Source organism: Artibeus jamaicensis, unplaced genomic scaffold (assembly GCF_021234435.1).
Source record: "Artibeus jamaicensis isolate MK-2021 breed Jamaican fruit bat unplaced genomic scaffold, CSHL_Jam_final contig_387, whole genome shotgun sequence".
Lineage (NCBI taxonomy): Eukaryota > Metazoa > Chordata > Mammalia > Chiroptera > Phyllostomidae > Artibeus > Artibeus jamaicensis.
This window is the reverse complement of record NW_026521812.1, coordinates 42,743,556-42,756,784: the sequence shown is the minus strand read 5'-3', so window position 1 is coordinate 42,756,784 and position 13,229 is coordinate 42,743,556. Positions and strand designations below refer to the sequence as shown.

The window sequence follows — 13,229 nt, the reverse complement described above, 5'->3', positions numbered from 1 at the left end:
TGTCTTGTTTAATCTTAATTTTTACTTTTATGTATTTCCCTAAGAATTTTCTAGGAAAGAATAAAACATCTTAATGAATGATTCTCTTTGACAAGTAGTTTTTGTGTTAACCTTCATCACTATCAAAATCAAAACAGGTACCATTTATGTGGCATATATGACTTAAAATACTAAGAATTTTAAATATATTATCTACTAAATTCCCAGCATTTCAATGCCTACTGGACATCCCCTATTTGGAAGCCCCAAAGACATTTAAAACTCAACATGTCCCCAAAAGAACTTTCTATCTTCCTTACCAACATATGCCATTATTGAAACTTGAATGAATGGTACCTTCATCCACTTAGTCACCAAAGAACCTGGGAGTCTTAATACCGGTTGTAATAACAACTACTTGGTGACAGGTACTATATGCCAAGAACTATGCTAGGAATATCATCTACAATACATCTCCTCCCAAAACTTACAAAATAAGCATTACTCTGTAAAATCTTAAACAGTCCTGTTTAATTTTAGTTAATTCAATTGGAGAATTAAGTTTGGAGAATTAAGTTTTCTCCAATTAACCTGATCGCTGAACACTCTTTTCACCATAACTTTTGGCAAACCACCCAACAGAACTAGTTGAATCAGACTTTGTAAATGTTTTTAAAAATTATAATCAACAATCTGTTGCATTAGCTCATCTTTTTTGCCAAAATCATATTAGCAAATTACTGTATAAAAATGAGTAGTTGAAAGGAGTATAATATGTATTTAAAGTTGTATTGTCGATATTTAATCAAAATTCTATTTCCTCACAGCCTGATTCCTTGAAGTGAATCTATTTTCTTTCAGGTCTATTATTTATGAGAATTTACCTGTTAAGAGATATGTGCTTAAACAATAGTAGAAATAAAGAACATTATCAATACCTCACCGTTTTCTATGTGAGTGAATGAATATAGTAATATTGTTACTATTTCTATGAGGTAACAAACAAAATATATTAATTCAGCACCAAGCAGGTACTGATCCTAAATAGGATGAAAAATACAGAAATAATTTATAAAATATGATCCCTTCTCTCTACATGCTTATAAACTATTTGGTATTTAATGAATAGTGAAGTGCCAACAAAAAAAGACCAAGAGTATTTTGATAGAACATTAGAAATATCAAAAGTACAATAGAAACACAAATTGCCAAAGGCATGATAAAATGTTATATAGCTAATAAGAACTGATGACAGAAAGATGATTCTTGGAAAATGCAGTGTAAAATATAGCAGTTAGAAATATTGCCAAAAAATTATACAAATCTGCTTTAGCTGCCCTTTACGTACACTTGCAACATTAACTTGTAAAAAACATTTTTAAAAAAGATTGACAGAATACAAGTAATTTAATTAACACAGTAAGCTTGGCGCTCTGCAAAAATACAAAAACAATTATCTCTAGCTTCCAAAAATTACACCTCTATCAAATTAACCACAATCAGATGTAGGCACAGTCCACTACCAAATGCTGGATCTGCAAAAACTAAAATGTGATGGGCACAGAGGACGGGGACAATCCAAGCAAGCTGACACAGTCTTAAAAATGATTATCCATGACAGCTTGAAAAAATATGCTTTTGGCATATTATCTATGCCAAAAAGAAAAGAAATTCTACACAAAACCAATAAATGAATATTCCAGCATCATTGCTTAGGAAAAAAATATTGGAAGTAAAGGTATTCACATAAGAATTTATTTTTGGATATCTAGCCAGACTTTAATGCCCATATTCAAAATGCAAAATAAATATCTAGCCAGACAAAAGTATCATATCCTTAAGATATATTAAAAAGTATGACATCCAATGATATACCTGTGTGCAAGTGTGTTGCTTTCTGTAATTATAATAACCCTTAACTTTCACCTATGTCCTTCATTGCTACTATCAAATCTATAAAGTAAATATAATAAGAGTTATAATCCTCCTATTCACTTTCCAAATATCTTAGAATATCTGCTGTTGCAGCAGAAAAGGTTTAACAGACATTTGTCAATTTTGGCTTCAAAAAAATTCTATATATGGTAACTGGTGCCCAAACCAGTAACTGATCCATCATTACTCAAACATAACCATAATTTCTTTTCCAATTAAATTCAATGTCTAAATTTTGCCCCATAAATTTTCAAACAAGTTCCCTTTTCATAATTATGGGAGAAGCCATGAGAACTATTCTACTTAACTTAAAATCATCAAAAGTTTAACAAAATATACACATTAAAAATCAACATGACAGGAAATTGCTATAAAGAGATCACACAGAAATGATTTTAGAACCTTTACTTTTTTGTGCATAAAGCATTCCTATACTGGCATTTCAAATATTGTGGAAAATTGAAAGAATAATGCAGTGAATACTCGACCTACCTAGATTCAACATTTGTGAGCATTTTGCTACAAATGCTCTTCTACCACCTGCCCCACCTCCCCCTTTCCCTCTACCATTCCATCCATCCGTCCATCCATCCATCCATCTACTTTTTTTCTGACAAAGCCCTCAGTGATCAAATGCATTAATACTTCTAAAGAAAAATAAATTACATTAAGCCAAAGTCTATAAATTCAGTTCAAGTTTTGCTACCAAATAGATTCAGATAGATCAGGTGGTATCCCAAAGGAGACTTCTTTTAATGTTTTGGATTTTAAAAATGTGGATAAAGGATGCCAGGTGGTAGCATTATCCCTAAGATACAGAGAATGAAACTGCGCCATAGAAAGATTAAATAATTTATTTGAAACTAAAACAAGTAGCAAAACCAGGAAGTGAAAACAGGCGAACTACTCCAGAGTAGTGAAAAGTGCTGCTGCAGGAATCCTCCAATCCAGGAGGAGAATCTTTGTGACTTTCTTTTTCTTTATCCAGAATCTGAACTCTTACCCCTAATTCCATGACTGCCCTCCTAGTCTGAGCCACTATGATCTCTCACCGGGTTTACTGCACTAAATAGCCTGCTAACCCTGCCACCTCATTCTTCTACCCACTTCAGAGTAAAAGCCGATGTTCGTTACAATAGCACTCAAGCAACTACAGGTTCTGTACCCTCTCGTTTACCTTTACATCTATTATCACATCCCCTGCTCCCGCCCTCTCACTCCACTCCAGCCTCACTGGTCTCTATGCCGCACCTGGTCCCCAGGCTGCACCTGGTCCTCAGGCAGGTTCCCACTTCTGGCCCTGGCACTGGCCATTCTTCCTGCCTGGCACACGTTTCCCCTGTAGCTACACGATGCCCCCCGTCACCCCTCCAATGTCACGTTCCAATGAGGCCTACACTATCACTCTATTTAAAATTGGAGGAAGGAGGATAAATGGTGATGGAAAATAGTAAATAAATAAATAGATATTTTTAAAACTTGTAACTGCAACCCCTCAAAACAATGGACACTCCAGATCCCCCTCCCCCGGTTCCCTGCTCTACCCTTTCTTTCCCCTTAACACTTGCTGCCTGCAAACATTCTAGACAATTTACTCACTTCTAATTTCTGTGTCTGTCTTTTCTACTTAGATTTCTATGTACAACAATGTATCCCAAGTCATTAGAAAACTATGCAGCATATAAGTGCTCAAAAATAATTTTTGCTATTGAGATTTCTATGTCAACTTCAACCCAAATACTTTAAGCTAAGGTGTTCTACATTTCTTATAATTAGCATTTCTCAGTATCTCATCGAAAAGTTAGAATTTCAATATACTTAAATTAGATTTTTAAAAGGCCGAGTTTTATACAATTATGTGTTTCTAAGATTCTTTATGTAGAATTACATTGTACAGACATGGGCAGATGCTACAATGTCACTAGGAGAAGACAATACAGTAAGTAACAGTTTGTATAGTTCAATCCCTTCTATAAGGAACACAGGTACACATTTCTGTGGGTCACAGTTTCAGGTATGATGGCATTAGATATTTAAAAAAATTTCAGTCTGTGTATTTATATTTTCTCATCTTTTAAATTAGTGAATATATATTGTTTATATCATTAAAAAATAACATACTCATATACCCAAAAAGAATTATTCTCACAACACATTTACCTGCTAAATTCTTTTGTCCTTCTATGAAAAAAAATTATTCACCATTATATAATGCAATAGATATGTACCACTAATGTATTTTAATAGAATACCTACAATACTGATCTAGTTCTTCTCTTTATACAAGGGGTGATGTGGCTAATTCTTTTACTTATACAAAGGCAATGTGGCTATATACCACTACATCCATGTATCTATGTAAAATCCACATAGTCAATCTAACTTTCAAATATTACCTCTGAAATAATTCTTTTAACGATAATACTTTCAAAAGGCTTTTATATTTATAGTATAAACTTATAAACATTAGTTTTTATCTTTAAATTCAGAATATACATAGCACAAATATGTTCAACTTGAGCTTTTGCTATTGCTAATATTAAACATATTAATATTTATTTACTTCCACTGGTCCTTGCTTCAAAAGTATTTATACTGAATAAAGGAAGGCTATGGATTTAAACAAATTATATTCATCTTTAACGGTGACTAGTATTTTACCTAAGGAAAATCAAAAAAACTATTTTAATGCCAATTCTGAATTTAAAAAATAATGTTCTCCTATTTTCAGAAAAATTTGGAATCCTTGCTTTAGCTTCTAAAATGTATATATAATAGTAGTAATTAACATCTCAAAGACAAGGTAAGTATGAGCAATTATTTTCTTACCAAATAAAAAATAAGTTCATTTATTGTCCGTAAAAGGTAATCTAAATTGGTTTAGAAATACTTTCCCCTTATCCCAAATCTAGAAAGAATATACTATATTTTAATCTTATGTTTATATTTAATGTTCTTTGAAATGAAGATTGATTGAGATTAAAATTTTCTGAACTTCTATTCCATTCAATATTTTATTGCAAAAACTTTTTAAAAAATAGACACAAGATGTATTTAAAATAAAAGTTTACATACCTTGGCTTCCGAAAAATTAAACTGTATTTCTGGCAAGCCAGACCCACAGTAGGAGTATAAACAATAGGCATGAATTTCTCAATGTCAGACATGAGCACTTTATAAAAGAGCTTTTCATTTCTATCTTGAAGATCCATTAACAGAAGATACCTGTGGAAATTGGACAAAATGAGATATTCCAACAATGTCATGAAATAGCAGCTTGGAAATCTAATTAAACATTTTTCAACAAGGTATGAAGTATTTTTTAGGTCATATAGAAAACATCTGATCAAAAAAGACTTTAGAAATATTCTTAAATACCTGAAAGAAAGAAGAACTATACATATAGCATTAACTTAACTAAGTAAATATAAAGACTTCATCCTTTAACTTTCAGTGCTGAATAACCAAGGGGAATAACAAAGTGAAAAATGAGTAAGGAATGCAGCACTGACCCTAAAAATCACTAAGGTAGGCAAGTCCAAGGGACTTTTCTTATTATTTGTATCAAATGGCTTACCTATTTCTTTCTAAAGGAATTTTTGACCCAGACTTACCAGTACCTTCCTAAACAACAACCTTATCATGTTATCATCAATGGTTTAGAGAATAAAATTCAAACTGCTTGGTACAACTTCAAAGCATATTTCAAAATTGTACTCAATTATCTTACTAACCTTATTGGATTGGTTTCCATCCCCTGAAATAGCTGCAAATGCACAGCGTTTGGTGTCAGAGAGGCAAGATTCTAATGCCAGGCAAGTAGGTGGATTACACCAATGGGAAAAATTAGTATTTGGGAAGATTCTGACTTTTAGACATGCTAAAACTGATCTAGCAATATGGAAGTCAATCATCATTGCTAAATCAATGATCAATTCTCAGACTGCATCTATTTCACTTGTCAGAACATTTGATGCAAGGGGCATTCCCTAGAGGTCAATAACTCTCTTTACTTGACCTCCAGGCCCTTATATTCTCTTGGTTTTCCTTCTATCACACTGGTTTTCTGTCTGTCTGCAATTTCTTTTCCATTTCTTTTTCCCCTTCTTCACTGAAAGCTAACACTCATCTCTAACATACTAGGAAATTATATTGTCTTTACCTTCAACATACCATATTTTTGGACCATAAGACGCACCTAGTTTTAGAGGATGAAAACAGGAAAAAATTTTTGAAGCAAAAAAAATGTAGTAAAATATTTAATAACTTAAATAATATTATATTTCACCGATGTAAATGTAAACAGAACTCAACAGCGGCATTAACAACCATTACTCCTCCCAAATTGGGTGGTGGTGGGGGGGTGAGGGTGGGGAGTGCATCTTATAGTCTGAAAAATACAGTATTTCCAAAATCTAAACACTTTCATTGCTACCAGCCTGTATTTAAATCACCATTATCTCTTGCTTGGATTACTGTAATTATTTCCTAAAAATTCTTCCAGCCTACATGCTATCCTAAACAATGCAGCCAGTCATCTTGAAATATAGCTCAGATCATGTTGATTTTCTGTTCAAAACCTTTTCATTCAGAATGACAGCGAAAGTCCTTCAGTGGCCTTCAAATACATAATCTGCTCTCTACTACCCAACTTCTTCTCCCAAGCTGCCATTCTTACCCTCACTCGTCCAATTCCAGATACGAGTCTCCCTGCTGAGCCTTGATATACCAGCTAAAGAATACCACTTCCCTCAGATTTCTTCATGGCTAACAGGCTCACTACCTTTGGTACTCGCTCCTAAGTCACCTTCTCAATGAACTCCATCCTGATCACCCAATTTAACCATGCAAACTGACCATACCAATACCCCTTAACCAATTCCACCTTTTATTTTACTAGTACTTGTCACTTTCTAACATATTAAGTAATTTTGTTTTGAAATAATCTAAAAATAATTTATTGAAGTTCAGTGAGGGCAGAGATCCTTGTCTATAATCCCAGTATCTAAAACAGCACAAGCTCAATGTCTGTTTGTCTATTTGAAGAATGACCCATGGCAAAAATATGAAAGCCACCTGCTCTTATGAGGTAGCTGACAGAATGGCCCAGGAAAAGAATATAAAGTAAAAACATACGAAGCTGAAGAAAGAACTTAAGGAACGAGTGAAAGGGACTGTGAAGAAGGTTAAGCAGCAGCAAAAACACACAACTGGACACACTGAGTGCACCTCCAGCTCCAGATGCCCCTGTCATCACCCATGGGCTCAAGAAAAAGTGGCCATGGCAGGAATGGAGGTTATCACAGGTTCAGCAACATGAACTTCCAGTCACCAAGGCCAACCTGGCTTTCGACCCTGCTGAGTGCCCAATCTGCCAGACATCAGCACTGTGTGCCTGATGTACCTTCATCACCCGGGGTGATCAGCAAGCTACCTGGTGGCAGGATGACCACAACACTGGACTGCATCCTTCATGGAAGGGACAGCGTTATTCTTATTGGAACTGACACTGACTCTGGATACAGATTTGCCTTCCCTGCACACAATGCTTCAGCCAAAACTTCCATCCATGGACTTACAGAATGCCTTATCCACCTTTATGGTATTCCACAAGGCATTGCTGCTGATCAAGGGACTCGCTTCAGAGCAAATAAGTGAGGCAATGGGCCCACATTCATGAAATCCACTGACCTTACTGTGTTTCCTCACCATCTAAAAGCATCTGGCACGATAGAAAGGTGGAATGGCCTTCCGATGACTCAGTTACAGCACTAGCTAGGTGGTAATACCTTGTAAAGCTGGAGCAAGGTTCTCTAGGAGGCCATGTATGACCCGAATCAGTGTCCAATCTAATACTATTTCTTTCGCAGGCGGGATTCACAGGTCCAGGAATTCAAGAGTGGGAACAGAGGTAGCACCACTTACTATTATTCCCAGTGACCCACTAGCCAAATCTCTGCTTCTCGTCCCCATGAACTTATGCTCTGCTGGCCAATAAGTCTTAGTTCCAAAGGAAGGGATGCTTCCACCAGGAGACAATTATTCCATTGAACTGGAAGTTACAGCTGCCACTAGCCACATTGGACACTACATGCCTCTGAATCAACAGGCAAAGAAGGAAGTTACAGTGATGGCTAGGGTGACCGATCCTGCCTACCAATGGGACTTTGGACTGCTACTCCACTGTCCTGGTTACTCCCGTTAGCAAACAGGAACTCTTCCAGTAGTCTGCTTTAGACTCGAGCTCCAAGTCTTTTCTTAGTCTCCAGCCTGCCAGTCTACCTGCTGATTTAGGACGTACCCAGACTCCACAATCATGTGAACCAATTTCTTGAAATCAATGTGTATCTCCACCCAACAGAGTATGGCGTGTGTGGGCGTGTGCATGCATGTGTGTGTGTGTGTGTGTGTGTAGATAGATACAAACATCCTGCTGCTTCTTTTTCTCTGAAGACCTCCAGAGAATCATGACTAATACAAATACTCACTAGCTATTGAGTCAGTTACCTCTTCTAAACTTCACACAATATTTTGAAATAACTATTATTCTCTTCAACTCACAAATGAAAAATCCGAGGTCTAGAAAGCTTAGTACCTCAGTAAAAAAGTGGCAAAGTCAAGAGCAGAGAGCAAGGCATACAGCACGGTCACACCAGTGGTTGTGGGGGTTGGCGCAGGCCCCACGGCTAGGAAGATGCAGGCAGAATTTCAGCCGAGGGCTATCTCCTTACACAGGGAGGGAACAACGTTTCCTTTATCTTTGTGCAAACATGGAAACTGAATTCTAGACACAGTAAGTGGCCTACATTCGTAATAGGGTTAGAAGCATGTTTGGAAGTTAAAAAAGTGCACTTTCAACTAAAATGTATTTATAGTCTGACTAAAAACCACTTTAACCTGTTTTGCTCTGTCTAGGGTAGCATTTCCTGATAATTTACCTTTACAGCAACACTTTTATCACAAGAAAAAAGTAGTCTCACTGAAGATAACAGTTTAGAAAAGAAAACTTCATTTCATTTAAATGTTCCTACAGAGGGTAAATTTTTTAAAAAGTCATTATATTTACAGGCAAATTCTCCTCAAAGTTGACTATTCTTTCCACATTAATAACTATTTTAATTTTCTCATCTAATAAAAAGTAAACTAAATAATTGCCTGAGAAAAATATAAAAATCACCCTCAGGAATGTGTTACCTGTCAAAGTCGGAGTTCAGACGTTCGAAATTTTTAATTATTCTCAGGACCTGGAGATCCTGAGTGATGAAGCAAGGTGGCAACAATCCATGAATATTTAACTGTTGTCTCTCTTTCAGGGTAAAAGCTAAGTCCTATAGAGAAAAGAAAAACAATCGTTTGAGGGGAGGAAGACCAAAAGCACATATTTATACAAATAACATCAAACAAGTATATGGAATTAAGAATCAGAAAATCTGGAGGTACTCTAAAGACAGCCATTGGACTCTGAGTAGATCATATAATCTCTCAATACCTGAGTCCTTCAACTTTAAATATTAGAATACTATGATATTTTCAGATCTGTGTCACATGCATATTAAGATAAAATTAGGTAATGCATTGGAGAAAATGATTTGAAGACATGCAAATGAAATATATAAATATTATTGTCATTAAGTATAAAAGCAAATAGGATTATTATAAGAGACTTTACAATTATGATCAGGAGTAGGTCACTTATGCCCTGCTTTGCTTCCCCTACAAAATGGGTCAGTTCATGCCTTATGTAAGCTTGAAGCACCTGTTCCAACACTCCTTTCCCAAGCTATCTCCTACTGTTCTTATACATCCCTAACCACACAAAACTCACCATTGCCTGAACACACCCGAAACCCTTTTATCCTTCCATGACACCATGGTCAAGAATGTCTTTCTTCCCTGCCTCTCTCTCTGCCCTTCAAACCATCCCTCAAATGCCCTCTCTTCTCTAAAACCTTCCCAGACTCATCTAGTATGTCCATGAGAGCCCTATTATGATGCCTATGCTACATTACTTATTTACTGGAACACCAATTATACAAAACAATAGTAAAGAAACTACGAGGCTCGAAAACAAGCAAACAAAATGGAACTGATGAGTTGATCAAAGACCCAGAGTGCCAGAGTGAACCCAAGAGATTTGCTGGAATATAATACAACGGACAGTCATTAACATGGAAGAGGGATTCCCCCTAAAGAGAGTTCTGTCCCTGGAGTCAGGTCTCCCCTCGGAGATTCTGAAGCCCAAGAGGCCTCTCTGATTAGAGTGTGACTACTGTGCTTCTGGGTCTGGCAAAGCACACCAACACGATGATGGTCAGGTCCGCTCACGGTGACCACTTGCTGCTGTCTCTTAGACAACCTGGGTGAGTAGGAATATGTTCACTAACTTTGCACTGGATAATTCCACAGCCATTCTCCTTTCCCTTGGAAGTTTCTGATGATAGCAAAATGGTGACTCCTGAGCCTTTTGGAAATATATTACTCTGGGAAAAGGACAATTTGGTTCATCCCAAGGTTGACAGAACCTGACTGGTGAGAAATCAACATGTCCAACCTCAGGAAGAAGGTGACGGAAGTCAATGAATGAACAACTCTGTCTTCCTTCTAATTTTTTAAAATATGAGTAGGCCCATTAATTCATGTCACTGATGGAAAGCCTTATGTTTAGACTCGTGGGGGCAGACCAAAGAAAGTCACATAGATTTGTCCAATGAATGACCCCTGACCCCTGGTGGAACTCTCTAAGTTGCCTGCAAGAGCTAGCTAAGACCAATAGCTCCTTTTGACTTTCTCAAAAAGCCTCCAATTGTGATCGGCACAGCTGGTGTCTAGTTAGTTACAAGATGTTTTTCTCCTCCAGCAGCCACGCTTAGGACTGCAAAGCCCCCACTGTAACATGCTCAGTTGAAGGTCCTCTGCAGCTCCAGTGTGTATGGAATGCAACAGGACGTTCCCCTTCCCAGAGGCGAATCCAGTGTGTCCAGCTGTATTGCCCACTCACCCTCCTGGGTGCCTGGAGAAGAGCAAACCAGCACACACCTCGGTTTGGAGTTTCAGCACACATCAGTACTCACAGTGGTGTTGCTGGAACTTTCCACATGCCATTTTCTTTTTTATTTGCAGTTTGTGTCCCCATGTCAGAATGCAAAATGCCAGGAGTTCAGAGAATGTCTGTTTTTTTTTCATTGTTTTATCCTTAGTACTCAACACATAATTAGATTTCAGTAATTTACTACATAAACAATAACATTTTAAATATTTAATTTTAAAGCAATTAAAACTTTAAAAACAAATCGCTGCTCAAAAAACTGATTAGTATATTAATTCTGGTAAAATTATATTTAAAATGTAAAGCAACCTGAAAGGGATATTTGCATGAAAAAACTACAAAATGGAAGGCACACTTCGCTTGTTAAAGATGTAACCGAGAAGACTGATCATTCAAAGTAAAATGCCATGAAACAACTCCTTGAAGTGAAACAGAATTATATATCATAATATATTTGAAAAAAAGGGAATAATTTTTTCTCAAATTTGAAATGAAAACTTTGTAAATTAAAAATGGGGGAAAAGTTAGGTTAAAGTTTCAAAATTACATTAATATATGTGAAGAAGCAGTAAGCTCCTGAGTGGTATGCCTTAAAAATCTGCCTGCAAAAATAATGATCAAAATGTCAATATTCTGAGAATAAGGGTGGTTATCAAGTACTAATATATGCTCCTTTATTCACTTAATAATGGCACTTAACTATCATTTATTGGTGTCGTTGGCCAGTCTTTTATATCAATTTTCCAATGTCTGGTATGAAACTAATTCCTAAATCTAGCAGATCTCCCATATCTTATGCCAAGTAAATGATAATGCCATCTGGATATCTTTTGATGTTTAGTAACTATAAACTCCCATACACTATTAGCCAAATTTTCCAAGACACAGGAAAGTGCCAATTCAACTCTTAAAATAAAAAACGATAACAACAACAAAAAAAACCTAGGGCTTAGAAATCTGGGGAACTAGGCCAAGTTAAATTCCCACGATTGGGTCCGTGTTCTGTTTCTGCCCATTATGAATTTTTCAAAATCAATAAGTAAAATTAAATTCTACAATCCCTGAAAATATAAAAGTATAGGGTGATTTCATTGAAACCACAGTCTTAAGAATGATACATCACTGTGACCCCTACCACCCAGTAGCTTCCCAGAATGTATTCCAAGAAACAGTAAGTGGAATTTTGAACCATTTAATAATCCTGGCTCTCTATATTTTTTTCATACTAACAGAAACATATTCATAAATATATTTTGTATAAATTTATAAACAAATCAGTTACGTCTAAAACTCAACAGTAAAATGCTAGCTTTACACATTCTTTTTAATAAAAGCTGATATAACATACAAGCGTTCAGAGAACTTTTACCATAGGGTTATCCTGTAGGGCCTGTCCAACAAAGGACAGCAGATCAAAAGTGTACATGCAGGTTCCAACTTTCATTTGATTTCTTCTGAGTCTTTCATGCAGTTGACAAGCTTAGACATCCATATACACATTGGGTTTCCAGACCACCTATAATTCTCATTCCCTAAAAGCATTCTCATACAGTCTAGGTTCAACCATAGCTGAGGTTTTTTTTTCCTTTTCTGTCTTCCTTTTACTTTTTCTACTCCTTAAAAAAAATTTTGGACTGGATCCCTAGACAGCAGAATGGTATGTTGTTTCACTGCTGAGGGAAGAAACAGGACAACTAACAGGACAACTTCTGGACTTTACCAATTAATCTACATGTATCTTCCTGAGAAAGCCGAGATTACCGAGCAGAAATGAAAACAAAATTCCTGGCATAACAGAAGACTTATATCAGAAACTGTGATTTCACAGAGCAAACACAACTAAGAAGAAAAGTAGTTTTATCCTAAGTAAGGTACAGAAACTGTTACCATTAGAAACAATATACTCTGTATTCTACAGAATATACTTAATGTTCTCAATGAACATCTTTAATGTTCTCGATGAACTTTAGTAGTTAGTTTGCTTTCCTTTTTGCCTGAATAATGATTAAAAATAATCAGGCTGAGCGGCAAAAAGGAATATACTATCTAAGACAAAAAAGCTTTAAGATGAGACATCTATACATGTATAATAATCCATTACAATAACCAGTTTTATTAATTTAATGTTTGAAGCCATAGACACATCAGGGCAGAGATGTTTGTATGTTTTGTTCAACTAGTGAAGCCCTAGTATCTAATACCTGCCACTTTGTAGGCAATCAACAAAAATGTGCTGGATTAACTAATTATTAATGATTTGCTAGAACTA

The 13,229-nt window shown here is 36.0% G+C and overlaps 1 protein-coding gene across 1 annotated transcript in view; it reads right to left on the bottom strand.

Annotated features, from left to right (window-relative positions):
- ME1 (malic enzyme 1) overlaps positions 1 to 13,229 on the bottom strand; it is a 163,927-nt gene that overhangs the window by 132,271 nt on the left and 18,427 nt on the right. The window contains exons 2-3 of the mRNA XM_037143815.2: positions 9,109 to 9,242; positions 4,990 to 5,139 (exon numbers count right to left, since the gene is read on the bottom strand). Of these exons, the coding sequence (XP_036999710.2) occupies positions 4,990 to 5,139; positions 9,109 to 9,242 (284 nt within the window). The remainder of the gene's footprint in view (positions 1 to 4,989; positions 5,140 to 9,108; positions 9,243 to 13,229) is intronic.